The 21,301-nt window shown below is 42.0% G+C and overlaps 1 protein-coding gene across 1 annotated transcript in view; it reads left to right on the top strand.

Moving 5' to 3' along the window:
• The window catches only part of KNTC1 (kinetochore associated 1), a 3,090,908-nt gene that overhangs the window by 1,612,142 nt on the left and 1,457,465 nt on the right, over window positions 1-21,301 (top strand). The window contains exon 38 of the mRNA XM_044068909.1: window positions 7,601-7,657. Within this exon, the coding sequence (XP_043924844.1) occupies window positions 7,601-7,657 (57 nt within the window). The remainder of the gene's footprint in view (window positions 1-7,600; window positions 7,658-21,301) is intronic.

Consider the following 21,301-nt stretch of genomic DNA (forward strand, 5'->3'; position numbering starts at 1 on the left):
GACAGGAAGAGCAAATTGGTTTATAGCTTGGACTTTCTTTTTAGATGTCAACACTGCTTTCAATATTAATTTAAGTCTTCTAAAATATTCCTAAGCTTTATTTGTATTTGTTCATGTTTTATTTTTGATCATTCATCATTTCCCAAATATTTATACACTCCCTCTTGCTCAAGTTTTTAAATCGCATTCTTGTCCCAAACTGATGTTTTCTTGTTGCTGCAGTTTTCCTGCTTTAAAGGTTGCATTTGCACATTTATCAAGACCAAATGACATTCTTATATCATCACAAAAAGTTTAGACCATTTGCAGTTGTGGTTTCATTTCCTCATCTGATGACTTATACAGCTTTAAATCATTAACGAAAAGATGAGAAGTCTTTACACTTCGCTGTTTTCTGGGAGCCAAACTGGAGCCATGACCTAATCTGTTAATCAGACAGCTTAATGGGTTAAGGGCAAGACAAAAGAGCAGTGTTGACAGAGAGTCACCCTGGAATATCCCGTTTGAATTTTTATCCCGGGAATAATAATCATTATCATGGCTTAAATGCAAAGTGGTTTGCCACTGTTTCATAGTCGTCGCAATGTAATCTATCAGTGTAGGGTGTATCTTGTACATTTGTAAGCACTCTTTTTTGTCCATGAATGTGAGATACTCTAAATGCTTTGTTGTAGTCTACCCTTGCCATACTTAGATTCTTCCTGTTTTTACAGTTCTCCGTTATTATTTTTTGTTTAACAACAAATGATCCTTTGTTCTGTATGACTTTCTTTTATTACACTTTTGTTCTATTGCCATGATTTGGGTTTTCTTCTAAATGACTATAAACTCTGTTGGCATCAATTCAGTTTATAGTTTATACATAGTTGGAAGGTAAGTTTTTGGTCTACAGTTTTTAGGATAGCTTTTTGGTTTGATCTTAAGTAGAATTGTTTTTCCTGTTGTTAATCAGGCTGGTGTCTTTTCAGGGTGCGCATGTAAATAGTTCTTACTCATGGCTCAGTCTTCATGCAGAGATGTTAATACTCTTAGCCAGAAGTTGTTAATCAGGCTGGTGTGTTTTCAGGGTGCGCATGTAAATAGTTCTTACTCATGGCTCAGTCTTCATGCAGAGATGTTAATACTTTTAGCCAGGAGTTGTTAATCAGGCTGGTGTGTTTTCAGGGTGCGCATGTAAATAGTTCTTACTCGTGGCTCAATCTTCATGCAGAGATGTTAATACTTTTACCAGGAGTTAAGTACTGCACCTGGGCCTGGTTTTTTCCAATTAAGAGTTTCTTAACTCTGTTTCAGTCTGTTTGACTGTTTCTGCCTCCCATTTCATATCTTCTACATTTCAACTTCTTATTCTTTCTTTTGCTTTTTCTGGCCATTTAGCATCTTTATGTTCTACAGCATCTTCACAGATGCCTCTCCAGAATGTATCTATTTCTTTTTTGGTGGTGTTTCAGTTCCTTTTCCCATATCTCCCAGTTCTACACCAAGTCCTTCATTTAGCAAGTAATCCATAACCTCAGTTTCTATTTCTTGAACGTCTCCATTACTAATCCTCTTTTCCTGCCTTTCCTCTTTGCTTTATTATTTTTGGTATTGTAAAATGTTCCATGCCTGGATGCCTTTGCCTCTGTTTCTCTTCAGGTATCTTTGGTGCTGCTCTTTTTGTATTGATAAGTTTTGCTTTCTCCTTTGCATAAATATTGCACGGTATTAAATCTCTTTCTTTCCCATGTTCATATTTCTTCTTCAGATGTTTCATGCTCTTCCTGTTTCTCCGTAATTTGGGGACTAGTCGTTCCATCATGCTGTGATATAACCTGTGTAGACTTTCTACAATAAAGCCTTCATTTTGCAAGTATTCCATAACTTCAGCTTTTATTTTTTTTAACTTTTACTTGACTAATCTTCTGTTCTGTGTTCCATCTCTGTGATCTTATTATTTTTATTGTGAAATTTTTCCATATCTGGATGCCTTTGGCTGTATTTCTCTTCGAATATTTTGGGGCTGCCTTTTTTGTGTTGATTAATTTGGCTTTCTCCATTGCATAAATATTGCACCATATCATATCTTTCTTTCTGATGTCCTTATTTCTTTTTTAAACCTTTCAAAACTCTGTAGATTTTGTTCGTTATATTTTCACACTTCTTCGGTCGCTTCATTTTTCCAAACTGCCCAAGGTTTCTTCGTCTGTATAGTGTTTTTCATGGATCTGTTGTATTAATGAACACAAATTTGTATTTAAAGCTTTTGACACTTTTTCTTGTGGAACTGTTGTTCTTTTCCCCTTTTTTTTTAAGATCATAGGATCAAAGGAGATTCCTAGGCTATCGACCAGGAGGTCATTTTAAGCCTAGCCATTTCAACCAAATAAAATACTGTAGAAGTACTAGTCGGTACCCAAGATTGCATTTAGTGATGACTGCCCATGTCCAGGAGGGTTGTGGGCTCTATCCCCGGAAAGAATTTACAGTGCACCATCCAGTCGTCCAGGTTCTTTTTGAAGAGTGTCATAGAGGTGCTCTGTTTCCCATGAATTGGTAGCCTGTTCCAAAGATGTGGCAGTCTCTGGGAGACAAATATGTCCCTCCATAAAGATTTAAGTCCCTGGAACAGGTAACCCAAGACATATTTGATTTACGGATATGCAGTAAGTTCATTAAGTTTGGGTCTTGGATTGCTCTGTGCAAACTTAAACTGAATGTAAACTCCTTCGTTATAAGATGGGTTGCCAATTGGCTCACAATCTGGACATACACTGTCAAAGTGGGTGACTCCACTTCAACCAGCAGACCTGTTACCAGTGGGGTGCCACAGGGGTCAGTGCTGTGCTCCCTACTGTTTGTCCTATACTTCTCAGAAGTTCAGGTTAAAACTAAGGCATTGTGCCTGACCAAGTTTGCAGACTGCAAACTAGGTGCAATCATTGAATCCCCAAATTATGTCAGTATACTCCAGGAGGTGTCACGCAGACCACTGACTAGTGTATTAGTCATGGTCTGAAACTGAATGCAGAGAAATGCATCATCATTCCCTTCAGCACAAACAATGTCCCCCTCACTCTGTCAAGTCAACAACAATACCCTAGGTACCCACGAGGTGGTAAGAGACCTGAGTTCACATGTTGACTTCAATCACCATGTGTCTACTATAATAAGGAAAGCTTTCTATGTAGCACACTTGATTAGTAAAAGGCATTGCCTCAAGAGCAAAAGAAGTTTTAACCTCCGTCTGTACTCAGCACCTATCCCGCCCATAATTGAGTATAATGCCCTGTTTGACATGTACCATACTAAGCACCTACAGCAATTGGATAGACCTCGGAGGTTTCTAACAAAGAAGATCAAGGGGCTCCAGCATATGCCTTACACAGACCGACTAAAGTCTCTATCACTATACTCCTTATGGTATAGACTTCTTATGGGAGACTTATGTCTGGCCTACAGAACAATCTCAGACCCAAACCTAATGAACTTGCTGCATATTCGTAAATGAAATGGGAGTAGGGCTTCCTGTTTCAGGGACCTAAATATGGCCTGCGACTTAAATAGCACATACTGGAGGGACAGATTTCTCTCCCAGCGACTGCTGCGTCTTTGGAACAGGCTACCAATTCATGTGAAACAGAGTACCTCTATGACACTGTTCAAGAGGAAACTGGACGCGTGGATGGGGCACCATAAATTCTTACCGGGAATATAGCCCACAACCCTCCTTGACATGGGCAGTCATCATTAAATGCAATCTTGGGTATTGTCTAGCATTTCCATGGTATTACATTGGGATGAAAGGGCTAGGCTTAAAATGACCTCTAGGTTGATAGCCTAGTGATCTCCTATGAGCCTATATTCAGTCATTACCTTTGTTTTTCCCCCTTTTGTGATTTCTGTTCCATCTCTGCCCAGCCTGGCCATGTCTGACCCTTTCTGAGTTCTGCTGTATATCTAAACGATATTTCCATGCCTGATGTTTTCTTCTATTTTCCTTTCAGCTTTGCAATTTTGCTGATCTTTTGCCATCTTTCGTGTTACTGTGAGCTTTTCCATCCCTTGTCTGGCTCTGTCTTTTGCCCTAATTGCTGGTTTCACACTTCTGTGTAGCTATAATGACATTGTCTTCCTTTTACTTCTTAAAATCACACACTTTCTTTGTCATTTTATTGTTCCTGCTGTACAATGTTGTGATTGCTTTTGGCTAATGGTGGTTTCACCTCAACATCCAAGGAAATGAAGGCTTCTTCTCCTGGACGTCTAAGACCCTCTCTGGCTTTGTAAGGATTGACTCAGAATTCTGTCCTCCTTGGTACAGTCCTGCATGAGTTACTCTCGCCCATCCATCTGGACTTCTGAGGTGCTCGCCCTCCGTAATGCATTTTTTACAAGAGATTGCTCAGAAGTGAGCAGTTTTGTTAGGGAGTACTGGATGGTCCTAGAGTACACGGCAACCACCATCTTCTTGGTTTCTTTTGCAAAAATTCACATCTGGAAGTTGCAGTGGTACTTCAGGTGCTTGTGGCATGAGCACAAGCAGTCCTTTTTAAAGACTGTATTCCCATGTAGAAGACTGAATCTGTCATGGCAGTTTAGCACAAGCAGTCCTTTTTAAAGACTGTATTCCCATGTAGAAGACTGAATCTGTCATGGCAGTTTAGCAGAAACAGTCCTTTTTAAAGACTATACTCCCATGTAGAAGACTGAATCTTTCATGGCAGTTTAGCACAAGCAGTCCTTTTTAAAGACTATATTCCCATGTAGAAGACTGAATCTGTCATTACAGTTTTAAAACTGAGGCAGTGGAATGTTGCTGTCCTATTCAGAGAGGTGCCTGCGAATCAAACACTGACCACAAGTGCTTCAGAAATGGAGGAGGGAGCCCACTCAGGCTATCTTGGAGAACAAGGCATCTGAGGCAGCAAACCGTGCAAGAGGCCTATCAAAATAAAGGAGATGATGGATATGATCGTCGCAGATAGGTTTTCAAGCCAGTGTGGAAGCCAGGGATTCTCTACCTGATAGCAAATAAACCAGAGGGATGTACATAAAGAAATGGTGGAAACTCACATGTACCTCTTTTGCAGGTTGGCTGTTCAAGTTTTGGAGATAACAATAGAATGCAAGGTATGTATGTTAGGGTCTTCTGTATTTCATCTAAACCGAATTTACAGGCAGATCAGTTAAGCAGGACAGTAGCTAATCCCTGCAATTGAATAGTGGAGAAGGGCATTTCCTGGAACTGGTCCAGAGGTGGGATGTACCAGAAACAGACCTGTTTAATTCTGTGAGCAGCATGAATTTGAAGGATTACTGCTACAGAAAACCAGGTAAGAAGACTTAGGAAGGATACTTTCTGCTTCATTCGGGCAGATCTGTGTATTCTCCTTTCTTCCACCTCCATTCCTTGTGACTCAGAAAGTAAGGAAAGAGGGGCCAAAGAAGCTACTTACAGCATTCCTTTTGACCAAAGCAGCAGTTGAGCTCCCTCTGAATGGAGATGGCAAGGGAGCATTCTTTAGTCTTCCAAAGAACGTGAACCTCTGGATGTTACTCAAGGAATCCTTGATACTTCCACACCTCTGAGCCAAGGGAGCATTCTTCAGTCTTCCAAAGAACGTGAACCTCTGGATGTTACTCAAGGAATCCTTGATACTTCCAGATCTCTGAGCCAAGGGAGCTTTCTTCAGTCTTCCAAAGAACGTGAATCTCTGGATGTTACTCAAGGAATTCTTGATACTTCCAGACCTTTGAGCCAAGGAAGCATTCTTTAGCCTTCCAAAGAAAGTGAAACTCTGGATGTTACTCAAGGAATCCTTGATACTTCCAGACCTCTGAGCCAAGGGAGCATTCTTCAATCTTCCAAAGAACTTGAACCTCTGGATGTTACTCAAGGAATCCTTCATACTTCCAGACCTCTGAGCCAAGGGAGCATTCTTCAATCTTCCAAAGAACGTGAACCTCTGGATGTTACTCAAGGAATCCTTGATACTTCCAGACCTCTGAGCCAAGGGAGCATTCTTCAGTCTTCCAAAGAACGTGAAACTCTGGATGTTACTCAAGAAATCCTTGATACTTCCAGCCCTCTGAGCCAAGGGAGCATTCTTCAATCTTCCAAAGAACTTGAACCTCTGGATGTTACTCAAGGAATCCTTGATACTTCCAGACCTCTGAGCCAAGGGAGCATTCTTCAGTCTTCCAAAGAACGTGAACCTCTGGATGTTACTCAAGGAATCCTTGATACTTCCAGACCTCTGAGCCAAGGGAGCATTCTTCAGTCTTCCAAAGAACGTGAACCTCTGGATGTTACTCATGGAAACCTTGATACTTCCAGACCTCTTGAGCCAAGGGATCATTCTTCAGTCTTCCAAAGAACGTGAACCTCTGGATGTTACTCAAGGAATCCTTGTTACTTCCAGACCTCTGAGCCAAGGGAGCATTCTTCAGTCTTCCAAAGAACGTGAACCTCTGGATGTTACTCAAGGAATCCTTGATACTTCCAGACCTCTGAGCTTGACAGCACAGCTGCTGTGATGGTGTTACCCTTTAAACACCTATTCTCAGGTAACATTCTTAAAATCGTGAGTGAGGTTACTGGTCTTCTGCTGGGAAATCCCACTTGGCTAAATTAAGTTTTTCCCTATGATGCCCAAGGGGGACTTGAGACCCTAACTGTGCAGGAAGGTAATTGATTCTAGAATACATGTGACAGCTATTGTGAATTGGCTATCCTATGTGGTGGTTCATTGTTAGCTTGTCACTGTCTTCTTCTGTCTAAAGAGTGTTAGTGACACAATAGGTAGCACATTTGCCTTTGGTGCAGTAGGCTGTGGGTTCTATTCCAACACCAGATGGATTGATTGCTGTCACTGCTGTGCAGCATAATGTGGGTGCTGCACTGCTGTGTGTGTCTTTTTCAGATGAGACATTAAACCAGGGTCCAATTTCCCTGAATTGATGGTAGCTTAGGTGAATGTAAAAGATCCCGTGGCACCTATCGAAAAGAGTAGGGGAAGTTCCCTAATGCCCTGGGTAAATTTTCCCTAATAGAATAAATACCATCTCAGGTCTTTCCTGAAAAGAGGCTATAGCCAACTGGGACCAATGTTACCAAAAAAGAATAAACAAGCAAACATCAATTTCATCCAGCTTTTGCGGAGAGTTTGTCCTCTGTATTATATATATAAGTATCCTGTGTATAATTTTTTACTTTTTTTTTTGTACATGTGTCTTCTAATTTGCACAGTGAGTGGATGGTACGACAATGTGTGTCTGCCAAAAATCCTCTATGCTTATGTGTGATATTTAGAGAATGTTCTGATTTTTGCTGAGCCCATTGTATTTGTATATAATTGAATAGATTTCCTTATGTGTGATGTAGAATATTCTGAAATGTGTTAGAAAAGGGATTCCCTGCAGTTGCTCACTGTGGAAGGCATGTGTCACAGGTGATTTTATTTGGTGAGTGCATAAGTACATACCCATTACATTTGTTTTTACGTGCATTGTGGCATCCTGATTCAGTATTTTGAGTATATACTTTCTTGAATTGATGTACACTGTAGTAAATCCTTTAAACTGACAACTATTTTATGTTTCATTATTTTTGTTCCAGATAAGAAACAATATCCTTTGAACTGTGCAAACCTTGCCTACCGCTCCTATGAGGAAGGTAATAACTTGACAGGAGATTAGTTGAGGTATTTAGAGATTGACAAAATTAAACAAATGGTGAAAGAATAATGTAAATACCTATCCAACTGAAATTCTGTACTTCGACTGCTATGTAAATAGCTCCTTTCTAATCCCATAAAAGTCTACAGTATTACTGGCATGGATACTTTGTTTTTGGAATCCCATAAATGTGCAAATGACTGAAAGTGATGAGAGGTATCCTCCCTTTTTCAAACTGAGCTATTAGGCTAGTTTTCATTGTTGCGTGGCTGAATCCACCATCAATGATGTAAGAAATCTTTGAGAAGGAAGGGGTAAGCACTTTATTTACATTTTCACACCACTCTCATGGATAGCGCACAGCTTGTGTTGTATCCGTTTACCTCTGCTGTTACTGCTTTTGTTTTTGGTAATGCTGTAAAGTTCACCATGTGACATGTTTCTGTTTTACTATCCCAGCTAAGTTTGCCTTATTTAACATCATCTTTCTGAATTTTGTAGTTTTTGATCTAAATTTCTAAAATCTTTAGGTAAGCGACAGGCTTCAAAATGGGGCATTGTGAAGTGGGCCTTATCCCATTCCTATAGAGATGGAAGAAGTGGGCCCTGAAGCTTACCTCTTAGTTGCTGTGCATTCTTGTAAAGTCTTTAAAAGAGTCCATCTTGATTGAAGAGCGAAAGTCATCTGAGACCTTGTTGTAGCCATTTTGATGTCTTTGTCAGCAGGGACATTTCTTATCAATGTCAAAGCAGAAACACTGTGTTGCAAGGAGGAGCAAGTCTTGCCTTTGTCTTCCTTGAAGATTAAGCAACTTTCCAGAGATGATCCTTCAGTAGAAAAACATTGCTTGAAGAAAGTAAGGCATACAAATGCAGGGATAGGGATGAACCCTTCCCCTTGTGTCAGTGAGCTTCTTTATGCAGCTCTTCACGAATGACACAGACAAGCCACATTTTGTTACCTTTTTTTATTGGTGCACCTGACTGTTGAAGGCTTTCTTTGATTGCTGAAGCACAATCACCGACAACAGGATGAAGTGCTACTGTTGCTTCAGGGGAATGGTCCCCTAGTTAGTTTAGTGCTTTTAGATATTTTGCTGTTTTGACCGTTTCATCACTGGCGTATCAGTCACCCTTTTTGGCTGCTGAGGGTTAGAATCTCTTTGCATTTATAGCAAGGTTATAATGCCTTCCACACTTTTAGACCAGCTACTACACACACAGGTAATAAAGGTGGGGATGTCTTGATTTACATCAAAAATAAATATACTTCAGGGCTGGTGAAACAGGGGAATGCACCTGGGCTTTTCCATATTCAACTCACGGCAAGCAAAATCCAATGCCAATTACTTGCAAGGTATAGATTCCCCTGTATGACCGAGGAAACCCATGCCATGTATTTAAACTTATTGGAAACACTCACCATCCCATACAATACCATATTCATGGTAGACTAATTACCCCTTTATTAACTAGGAATCCTATACGACACCAAACGCATGCACAGAGATTCTTGGATTGTGTAAACGCAAACTCCCTGGACTAGATTGTCAGTACACCAACCAGGGGTGTAACCATACTGAAGCTAGTCCTCACTAATATGGGAGAGTGTTGAACACCCCTAGTTTAATGTCTTTGCTGGTAAGGTCAGAAAACAGAATGGTCTCATTTTAAGTAAACATATAACCTGGAACCCCATCTAACCATGAAATATTCAGGAACTACTCTACCGCTAACTTCGTGCTTTTAAGTGATAATCTGGCAAAATTTCAAGCCCCCGTGAACCCTAAGAGCACTGCTGCCTATGCAGACCTGTTCACAGAAACCCTATGCAAGCATGTTAATAGCTATATAGAGGCAACTGTACCCACCAGGAAGAAGTACAGAACTAACTTAAAAAAAAACAGGCTACCCTAGTGGAACCCTAAAATCAACAGGTTGTATAAACGAAGGAAGGAAGTCATGGCAAAAATTAGGAGGTGCAGCACCCAGCAGGATAATGCACTCCTGTCAAACTAAACAAACCACTCAGAGGAGAAATAAAGTCTGTCAAAGCCACATTTCAGGTAAATGTGCACTCCCAGGCCAAGGAGCACCACAGGCTATTGTTTAGCTATGTATGTAGCCTCAAAGGCAATACACGACTGTGTGCAGAGCTCATTGTAAATGGAGCCAGAAGATAATAGCAAACCTACTAGCTAACAAATTCATCTCCAACTTTACTCCTCTCAGGAAATACCATCAAATGTAACTCTCCCTGCTATCACTAGGGAACAGGTCTTTAGTACTCTCTCTAAGGCCAAGAACACTGCATCACAGCATGAAACATGACATCAGGACTTCCGGAATTGCTATTTAACTGTATCCTCAAAACAGGCTTCGTGCCTCATGGAGAATAGTAACGGTCATCCCTCTGCACAAAGCTAGGCCATCTACAGACCCTGGAAACTACAGACTCATAAAGTCTCACTAGTCTCATATGCAAAGCCACAGAAAATATTTATTTATTTATTTAACATTTGCTTACTGGGAAAGTCTGACTTGGAACAAAGCAAATTTTCAGCGGAGGCTTGGGGAGAAATTCTCCGGGCACATGTATTTGTAACATGGGAGGAAACCAGAGTACCTGGAGAAAACCCACAGGAATGCAGGGAGGAAATGCAGACTCCACAAAGAAGGCACTCCAGCCGAGACTCAAACTGGAGAACCTCTTGCTGTGAGGCAACAATGCTACCGCTGCACCATCCAAATTATCATGGAAATGATCAATAATAGCATAGTAATCCTCCGGACACTGGAACCAACCCCAGTTTAGTTTCGTCAAGGGCAGGTCATGCCTACTCAACCTGGTGAACTTATTCAAGAAGGTCACTAAAGCAATAGATTAGGGAAATATGGTTCACATTGCCTACCTTGACTTAACCAAGGCATTTGACACAATATTCCACTCTGGCATTGTTGACAAACTCAGGAGGTTAGGTACAAGCCCTTATGTCACCTGGTGGGTAGCCACCTGTCTCACAGACAGGACCCAAGAAGTTTGAATTGGGGAGTCCACCTCTACAAAGAGGCTAGTCACAAGTGGAGTCCTTTAGGGGTCAGTCCTTGTACCGCTTCTTTTTGGCATATACTTCTCTGAAGTCAAGGCCTATGTCATTGGCCTCGACTTCAATGAAATCAAGGCCCATGTCATTGGCCTCTGGCTGACTAAATCTGCAGATGGTTGCAAATTAGGAGCTGTCATTGAATCCCACGCTGACACAAATGTTCTCCAGTAAGAGCAGACACAGACAAACAACTGGTGTCAGAGCCATGGATTAAAACTAAATGCCAAGAAATGCCTACTAGTGTCCTTTAGGAAGTCATCCACCTCTGATAACTATCATATTGACAGCACATCCCTTAGAGTTGATCTAGTTATCAGGGACTTGGGGACGCACATAGACAGTAATCTAGCCTTTGACCATCAAGTGTCTACAGTACTGAGGAATTCATTCTTTATTGCTGAACTTGTGAACAAAGGTATGGCATCTAGGTCCAAGGAAGTCATTGTTCCACTGTATTCTGCATTCATCAGACCTATCATTGAGTAAAATGCCCCATTTGGTATGTACCTAACCAGGTATATCCAACAATTGGAACGTCCACAGAGGAGTTTTCTTACTAAAAAAAAAATACAGGGTGTAAGTAACATGTCCAAGGCCCTATCCCTGTATTCGGTCTCCTACAGGCTGTTGAAGGGGATATATGCCTGGCATACAAGGCATTATCAGACTCCATTCTGATAGACATTCTGCATATCCGCAAAACAAACAGTACCAGAATTTCCCATTCTAAAGACTTGAACCTTGCCTGTATGTAAATAAGACCTGCTAGAGAAGCAGGTATGTATCCCAGAGACTACCCTGTCTATGGAACAGGCTCCACATCCATGTGAAGCAGAGTTCCTCTCTAACCTAATTCAAGTGTAACTTAGACAGTTGGATGGGGTATAGGAACTTCATCCCTATCTTGGCACCTCTGTCTCTAATGGGCACAGGCAGCCTGTAAATGGTTCATCTCCCAGGCCCCTGCTTGTAACTGTTTCTTCTCCCAAGCCGCTGTTTACACTTATCAAGGGTACCAGAACTTGTCAGCGATTTGGGATGCATGGCCAGGCTTGAAAAGGCCCTTGTGGTTGTTAGCCTTGTAAACACCTATGACCCTGTGAACCTATGGTTCCAGTTTCTATTGTAAAGCAGACCCATGCTCCTTAGCTTTTACAAGAATCGCTTCTAGGGAAGTGTGAAGAGCTTTTCCATGCTTGTGTGAGTAAACATGCTGCCTGCAATGAAGTCTGTTCATGTTCTAGTCTTTTCCATCACAGTCAGCTATAAGCTCTATGGAGTGGGACAAAGCTTGGCAAGGAACTGTCATACAGTAAGCTTGGAAGGTTTTTTCCTTGAGCCCTACCTCCCCATACACATGCAGGGCTGACATAATCTAGATGAGTTTGAAAGGGGCTCATAAAGGAAATGTTCCTACCAATGCTGTAGCATGACCCTCATTTGATCACTCACTTACAGCAACAATGGCTATCGTCCAAGCCCTGGTATCACCACTGGAGCTTCCAAAACCATTGTCCCCATGCCCTCTTCTCTGGAAGAGAAAAACAAGCAGATGCTTTATTCCTCTTTTTCTGCCCTGTGCCATTAGTTTCCTGAGTTGTCTGGGTATTCGTCAATACCTTACAATTCCATGCTAACAGAGCTATTTTGCTTTGACCCATCACTGAAAACCCATTTCATTGGACTTTCATTTGGAATTCTTCCTTACAGTACAGTTTGCACATTCTTTTTAGGAGCTTCTTTGCTCAGGAGCATTCGAGCACATCTGTTTGTGTGTTTCATGATGCAAAGCTGTGTTAAGATGATCACATGTAGTCTTTGAGGCCGTCTGGTCATTTTTGTTTTACCTGTCATAGAGTTTTAGGTCTCTAGCCTGCTTTTTCTGTGTAGAAGCTCTGCATTTAATACATGATATACCAAAATGTTCATGTGGTTGCAATTACAGACACTATCACTACCTGTGTTTAACAGCCACTACCTATGTTTAACAGCCACTACCTATGTTTAACAGCCACTACCTGTGTTTATCAGCCACTACCTGTGTTTAACAGCCGCTACCTGTGTTTAACAGCCGCTACCTGTGTTTAACAGCCGCTACCTGTGTTTAACAGCCGCTACCTGTGTTTAACAGCCGCTACCTGTGTTTAACAGCCACTACCTGTGTTTAACAGCCACTACCTATGTTTAACAGCCACTACCTATGTTTAACAGCCACTACCTATGTTTAACAGCTACTACCTATGTTTAGCAGTCACTACCTGTGTCTAACAGCTACAGGCATGATGTGACACATTCTACATGTAGCAATTCAGTTTGACTTTCCACGAGTGTTGCTGGAGAAATTCACGGTCTACTGTACAAGAAAAATGGCAGCAGTTGAATATTTTTCCTGCAGGGATAGTTATGAGGGTCCTACGAGCAGCTTTAGGTCTCTGGTAGAGCACTTTCAGAAGGGCTAATAATCCAAAGTTTGGCCTCAATAATTCCTTCCTAGAGATGTGTCCATTTTGGAAATGATTACAGTATTGTTGAAGTCATTCTTGATTAGTGTGTGCTTCAGCTCTATCCTATCTTTTGCTTTGCTAGAAAACGATGATCTTGGAGAAAATGCAGCCCTAGGTCACATTCAAGTGGGTGTGTCTGATGGTGAAGGTGCTGCCCATCCCTAGATCAAGTAATCAGTCATGATGCTAGGTAGCATGTTGCCAAAGTGGGGAATCTTTGATACTGGGCCATACTGTTGTCCCTGGATTAGTTTTTCATCCAGCTGACTTGATTTCAGTGACCTAGGCTGAGAGGTTTATCATGCCAAGGCTCATACCTCAGGGCTAAAGTTCCAACAAATGTTTGAGGGCTGTTGGGACCTTCAGTCATGGGTGCAGGAATGTATCTTTGAATAGTGTAACCCGATACTTCCAGTGAGTTTAATGTGGGTTCTCATGTGCCCTTTCTGTCTTTGGTAAGCACCCTTTTGCGAGCAAGAACACTGCCACATGTGTGAATCTTTTGCCCATTGTCCCTGTATCTGGTGGTGAAATGTGACCCATCTTCCAGGGGACAAAAGATCCTAGTGTATGAAGAGACGCCTGACATCTCTGAGATAGTAAAGAACGGTGACTTGTCTCCACCCTACCTCTGCTTTGGTCACAACCTAAGTATGGATGCCACAGAGAGTGACTTGTCTCCACCCTACCTCTGCTTTGGTCAAAACCTAAGTAAGGATGCCACAGAGAGTGATACCTTGAGTGTGGCTCCTTTTGCTTCCCCATTGAAATGCCTTAATGTGTTTCTGTGAAGAATGACAACCATCCTTGAGGGTTTCCTCTAGTGTAGCACAGGCCCCACAGTCTATAGCATTTTGCTTTCTTGCTGCCATATACCCTGGAGAGGGTTGGCAAGAGGCCTTACTTTTCTAGTATACTGGGGACCGACTTCGAGGCCTTACTTTTCTAGTATACTGGGGACTGATTTCAAGAGGCCTTACTTTTCTAGTATACTGGGGACTGACTTCAAGAGGCCTTACTTTTCTAGTATACTGGGGACTGACTTACCCTCAGGTTTGTATCTCACATGTGCAAATTCTAGTTGTCATAGTAGAGGAAGTAGTGAAGCTTTCCCTTCTCATTGATTACTGGTTTATGGAGAAAGTGATAGAAAAGATGTCCAAAAGAGAAAAAAACAATACAACAAAAGACAAAAAGTATTAGAGGTGTGGTAAGCTTTTTGTCTTTCTTAATCAAAGTGGGATGACTTAAAATAATTACAAAGAAGCAGAGCAGCCATTAAAAGACACACCCCATCACAGTTTTTATCCAACACAAATTCAACATTTCAAATAAGCCTTTTTAAGACAGACTTAAATTTTAAATGGTCATTTAAACTAAGAAAAGCTTTAGCATTAAAAATTACCTGTCACATATACTCTTTGCTATCCAAATGTTTTTTTCACATCTCCAGATTCACTGATCTAAAACACAGTAATCAGGAAAATAAAATAAAAAAAATTAAAACTGATACAGCAAAATATTTCAAAAGAGAATTATTATTGTCCTCTTTTAAAATTGCATAACTATGATCTCAAGTTCCTATTGCAAGTCACCTCTTTGTTTTCCAAATATAAAAGAAATTACACTTCACACAGTATATGTAGATATGCGTTTGAAATGCCTGCTGCTTCATAATTTGTACCTGTATGTTTACAACAGAATAATATGCAGTTGGCCTCAACTCTACTTTGTTTACATCTTTTGCATGGACACCTCCATGCAAAGGATTTGTGGAAGAAAAAATGCCAAACTGGAGCAGGATGGATGAAAGCACTTGTTGACTAATCAGGGAGGGTCCCATTTTAGAAAATCTGATTTTTAGTGTGATCACATCTATTGCATCCTACATAGGACCCAGAGATCACAAAACGTAAGCACCTCGCTCTCTCCAAAGGTGCATAGAATTTTGTACATGACTGGCTGGAATATATTCTTCCCTGTCATGGTGGAATAGATCCTTCAAGTTTATCTGTTCTCTCTTGGTTCCCAACCTCACTAGTTCATCAGGTGCTGGAAAGCATTCAGTTTTCCCTGTTTCTGGGCTAAAATTGTTCTGTCTGTAATGAGTCGTCTTCTTCCAGTGTGAGGTACATAGTCCGTTGTAACTTACACTGCGCCTATGCTTTGATATAGATGTGACTCTCCCACCTTATGACGAAGCTTAGGTTCAGGCATGCTCCATTACAAGTTAGAGGAACTTGGGCGTCTTTGAGAGAGCCTGTTGGATGATCTCTGGTAGAAGGTGGCTCTTACTTCACTGGATAGCCTTTGGTACTTTCCTTCTGATCTTAGTCAGTGCCCCAGATAAAAAAAAAAAAGCCCCATTGAAAATCAAGCAGGGTTTTTATAGGTCAAAGAATTCTGCCCCCCCCCCCCCCCCCCGACTACATGCTGGTGTTTTTTCCTGGCCCACGGTCTTAATCCTGACAATCCTTTAGGACTTTCCATTTTAGTGATAATGTTGCTTCTGAATCTGTATATTTTTTTGTTTTTAAAGCTTGTACTGTTAGTTGTTGCTTAGATCTCTGTTGAAACTGTTTTGTCACACCCACCCTCCCTATTTTTGGTTTGTAGTTTAAATTTGGTGGCTTTTGCAGTTGCCCGCTCCACTGTAGATTTGATCTGGGACACTCCCCCAGTCCCCATCTCTTTACCACATTCTACCTAATAAACTCTTTCTACACTTGCTTTTAGTCCTTTTTAATTTAATTGCATTTTTTAAACTGTGTTTGGTCTAATATTGCTACATACTCAAGTGTGCTAGCTTGCACTGCATGTGAATTGTTTTTACTACTGTTTTTGCTACTTTTCTTTAAAAAAAAAAAAAAAAAAACTGTAAGCCTGTTTCCTACCTTTCCTGTAGCTAGCGTTCCAGATACAGATTTCCTGTATCCAGGACTGTATATAAGCTTCTGAGCCCCCCCAAGCCTGTCTGTGTTGGAGGGAAGCCTTCTAGCTTATCAGTGGGAGTGGTAAGCACTAGGTAACTTGTCTACCACATAAGGAGTGGTTCTGGCCCAGAAATTGTAGTTATTGGCCGTTTGGGCAATCTCTTCCATCTCTGCCAACTTTCTGATTTGAAAGCCTGCATTTGCACTTGTTTCTGTCCTGTAACTCGTCTAGTGCAGATACAGATTCTTAGTTTTAGCACTTAAATTTGCTTATTCATGCTCAGCACTTATTCAGAACTTGTAAGCACTAAATAAGATACTAATTACTATATCACTCAATCTTCCTCATTACCTAGAGGAAAACAGTTTTTGTACTTACTTTTCTCACTTACTTAGAGAAAAACAGCTCTTGTACTCTCTCCTCACTTATCTAGAGGAAAATAGTTTTTTATTCAGGCATGCCAAGGGTCAGCTTCCAGTTTTCTCTCCTGTCTATCTGATGAATATGGGCATCTTGAGGCAATGTAGAAATTGCCTCATGTACACAGACAACCCTCTCCTCCTACCACCCAACACTACAACCTGTGAGAAATGCACTTATCTAGCCAAACTGGAGGTAAAGCTCTCTCCAACCAAGACTGAACTTGACAGTCATGAGGAGAAGGTAAACATTTGCAGCACACCACACTCATCACATAGTCTCACTAAATCTACATCACCAAAATCCACACATAGTAACACAAAAACATTTGCGGAGGCTCTCAATAATAATCTAAGTAACAGAGACCTCCAAAGCAGAAACGCAAGCAACCTCCATCCCCCAACACAACCCAAATGACACACAGCCCACAGATTCAGTGTGCCACTCAACCACAGCCAATAAGCCAAAACAACGTACCTAACACACTAGTCATAGGTGACTCTATAGTCAGGCACACACTGATGTCCCACTCACCAGGCTAAACAAGGAGAAGCTTACTGTCAGCTGCCTGTCGGGTGCCAGGATCCGCCACATAACCCACACACTCAGGTCACTCCACAACAAGTCCAGATATGACTGTCATTGTCCATGTTGGTGTAAATGACCTGAGACGTACCTCCCTGGACTACATGAAAAGAGACATGGAAGAGCTTTCCGATCTTGTAGCCCAGGCAGGTATGACCCTAGCCCTGAGTAGCATTCTGCCATCGCCCAGAATGATACCGCAGTACAAGGACAAAATGATTGACTTCAACAATTGGCTAAGCTTCTGGTGTCATTCTAAGGGGATCCAGTATCTCTTTGCTTGGGGTGACATGGTCGATAGACCACGATGCTTTGCCACAGATGGCCTGCACCTGTCGCCCCTGGGATTCCGGATACTGGCTAAGGCTCTTACTGCCCCTATATTGCCTTTTTAGGCAAGGTTCAAATAAATTCACCACCATAACAGGAATAGGCAAGCAAAAACTGAGGGTAATGCTACTCAATGCTAGAAGTCTAAATCTCAAAATACACTCACTCGAGGCACTCCTTAAAATGGAGAACATCTATATCTGTGCAGTGACTGAGACCTGGTTCAAGGCTCCAGAGAGCACCCCTGCACTACCAGGCTATAACTCATACCACACTTTTCAGCCATGTAACCTAGACTGAAACACCAAAGGTGGAGGTGTGTCCATATTCATTAAGGATATCCACACCTCCAGGCTAGTTGCTCAGCATAATGCATCCGAGGTTATCCAAATGCAACTAACTCTGGGCAAAACTGCAATCCAAATTGCAGCTTGCTACAGATCCTCCACCATGCCCCAAGATTCCCAGTCCTTTTTTCTTGATGTACTGGAAAATATTAGGGTTCAAACAAACACCCTAATAATGGGCGACTTCAACTACCCCACCATTAACTGGGAAAACTACTCGTGTACCAACTCCTTAGCTCAGTGCTTTCTGGAATTCATAAACTCCAATGCCCTGGATCAACTTATCCACACCCCCACCAGGGGAAACAATATCCTAGACCTAGTCATTACCAACATGAGTGACCAGTGTTCCACACCTGAAGTCATCTCCTCGTTGGTCCGATCCAACCATAAGCTAATCACCCTTGATATCCAAATCCCCCCCATTAAGGAAACCACAGTAAAAATTTTCTCCAAAGCCAACTTCATGCTGCTTAAGACAGAAGTGGTGAACTTCGTGACACCCGTGCAGATGGACAATACAGTTACAACTGCTGAATCCTACACAAATGCACTCTATAAGCACTTACACGAGTGCATGGATCGTGCTATCCCAAACAGAACCAAGACACTATCCTCCAAAAAAAGGAAGCCAGTCTGGTGGTCCCCTGCAATAAACAAACTGTACAACAGAAGGAAGAAACTGTTGCAAAACAGAGTAAAATCCCAAGAGTAGAGGAGCTCCCTGGTCAGCCTCAGTAAGAAGCTGAGATTCCTTATCAGATCCTCCAAAGCTAGCTACAAAAACAAAATCACCACTAATTCCAAGGACAACCACAAAGCATTCTATAGCTATGTCAAGAATCTCAATGGCAACCCCCAGATCTGCTCTGAGTTACAGCACAAAGGCACGAAAATTACAGAACCAACTGATATTGCCAATATCCTGGCATAGATAGCACTGAACCTAACTTTATCCCCCTCTCACCCTCTAAAGGGCCCATATCTATACAGGAAGAATGCAGAGTCCCTGTAATCACAACTACGCTGGTAAAAGCTGCACACTCTAAAGCCAAAAACACCAGCATCCATGGGACCGGACAACATTCCAGGTTGCGTTTTACATGAACTTCAGAACGAACTGGCTCCCCACTTAAGCACCATGTTCAATAATAGCCTCGCATCAGTCTCTGTCCCCACTGGATGGCGCACAGGAACGGTTATCCCACTCCACAAATGTGGAGCTACCACTGATCCCGGGAACTATCGACCTATTAGTCTGACGAGCCTGGCCTGCAAGGCCATGGAATTGTATCATCATGGAACTCATACACAAAGACATTGGTAACCTCCAAACTCTGGATCCCACTCAGTTCGGGTTTGTGAAAGGCAGATCATGCCTCCTGAACCTGATTGACTTATTTGAGGCAGTCACCAAAGCTGTAGATGAGGGTAAGGTGGTTCACACAGCCTATCTTGACCTCGCCAAGGCTTTCGACACCATCTCCCATTCCGGAATTATAGCTAAACTCACTAAACTAGGTATAAATCCCTACGTTACAAGATGTGTTGCCAACTGGCTCACTGACAGAACCCACACTGTAAAACTTGCAGACTCCAAATCTGAACTCAAAGCAGTGACAACTGGAGTACCACAGGGATCCGTCCTGGGACCTCTCCTGTTTGGTATCTACTTCTCTGAAGTACAGGCTAACACAGAAGGCCTCTGGCTAACTAAGTTGGCAGATGACTGCAAACTAGGAGCCATAGTCAAGTCCCCATATGATGTGGACATCCTACAGAATGGCCTCGCCGAGACAGATGCCTGGTGTCAGAGCCATGGCCTCAAGCTCAATGCCAAAAAGTGCAGTGTCATCCCCTTTGGTAAAAACTCTGTACCCATGAACTACCACATAGGCAGCAACCTACTTAACACCGAATGCGTGATAAGAGACCTTGGGACCCAGGTGGACAGTAGTCTCTCCTTTGATAGTCACATCGCCACAGTAGTCAGGAATTCTTTCTACGTGGCACACCTAATCATAAAAGGGTTCTCATCCAGGAAAAAAGATGTCATTGTTCCCCTCTACTCGACACTCATTAGACCCATTATAGAGTACAACGCCCCTTTTGGAATGTACCTCACAAGACATCTGCAGCAGCTGGAAAGGCCACAGAAGTACCTCACAAAGAGGATTACTCGCCTCAAACAAATGCCCTACACTGACCGCCTCAAAAAACTCCAGCTTTACTCCGTAGCATATCGCCTACTCCAAGGTGATCTCTGCCTAACATATAAAGCTATGTCAAACCCAGAGCTGTTGGACATGCTACACCTAAAGAAATCCCAATCCCTCCAAGCTACACGCTCTAGGGACCTAAACCTTTTCACCACAATAAACAGGACATGCTGGAGAGAGAGATTCCTGTCCCAGAGACTTCCCATACTCTGGAACAGGCTACCTATCTATGTCAAGCAAAGTTCTTCATTAGCACTCTTCAAGAAAAATCTTGATGAGTGGATGGGAAATAGGAAATACACCCCGGGGATCACTTCTGTGTCTCTGCTCGACAGTGGCACAGGAAAATAACTTTCTTGGGTGGTGTAAGCCAGGGAACCTTGTTGGCTAGGCCTACGTAGGCCTTTGGGCCGATAGCCTAGTACCTACTTATGAGCCTATGGTCAGCTGGCGCCAAGGACCCATAGTGTCTCTAAATGTTCACAGGCAGACAAATCTTTGAATACCTTTCCCTTCTCCAGAAGTGGCTTTCTTCTGAAACCACATCATGTACACACATACACTTCTATATGTTCAGTATTTAGACCCACATAGGAAATTCCTGTAGTTTGTTGTGGATAAGTATTACTTTTAATATGAATTGTTACTGTTTATGATTTCCTTAGGCTCTGAGTTTTTACTAAGGTATTGACTTTTGTATTTGAAGCATTGCAAGTGAAGACATTTTTTGATGTTCTTTTTCATGGATGACTGTCTCTCGGAATCCCCATCTGTGAGCTCCTTTTATACAGCCTTGTTGTGGGTGCTGCCTTGGGCTCAGACCCTAGGGTGACCAAAAATTTAAAAAGGTTTCTTAGAACAAGTGGAGGGTTATGGCCTTGGGTTCCTGTGTGTGAAGACCCTGCAAATGTCGAGCTTTGAGCTCATTTTACTTTTTAAGCTTGATCATTATCACAATTTTCATGATATCTTCTGCTTACCTTAAGATGCAGGTGTTGCATAGGAATGTGGAGTGTTAAGTTGCTTCGGAGTCACCTTGTACTCTTAGACCTTCTTTTGGTGCCATACATGTGCCCTACAGGAATGAACATAGCTCACCAACCTTTTGATGAGTTTCTTGTTTTGTAGCCAGACTGCCTACTGATTCTAGCAAGTGACACTTTGGTTGCAGAGCAAAGTGCTCACCTAGGCTTCCA

Source organism: Protopterus annectens, chromosome 4.part0, assembly GCF_019279795.1.
Source record: "Protopterus annectens isolate FY-2018-M chromosome 4.part0, PAN1.0, whole genome shotgun sequence".
In the NCBI taxonomy this organism is placed as follows: domain Eukaryota; kingdom Metazoa; phylum Chordata; order Ceratodontiformes; family Protopteridae; genus Protopterus; species Protopterus annectens.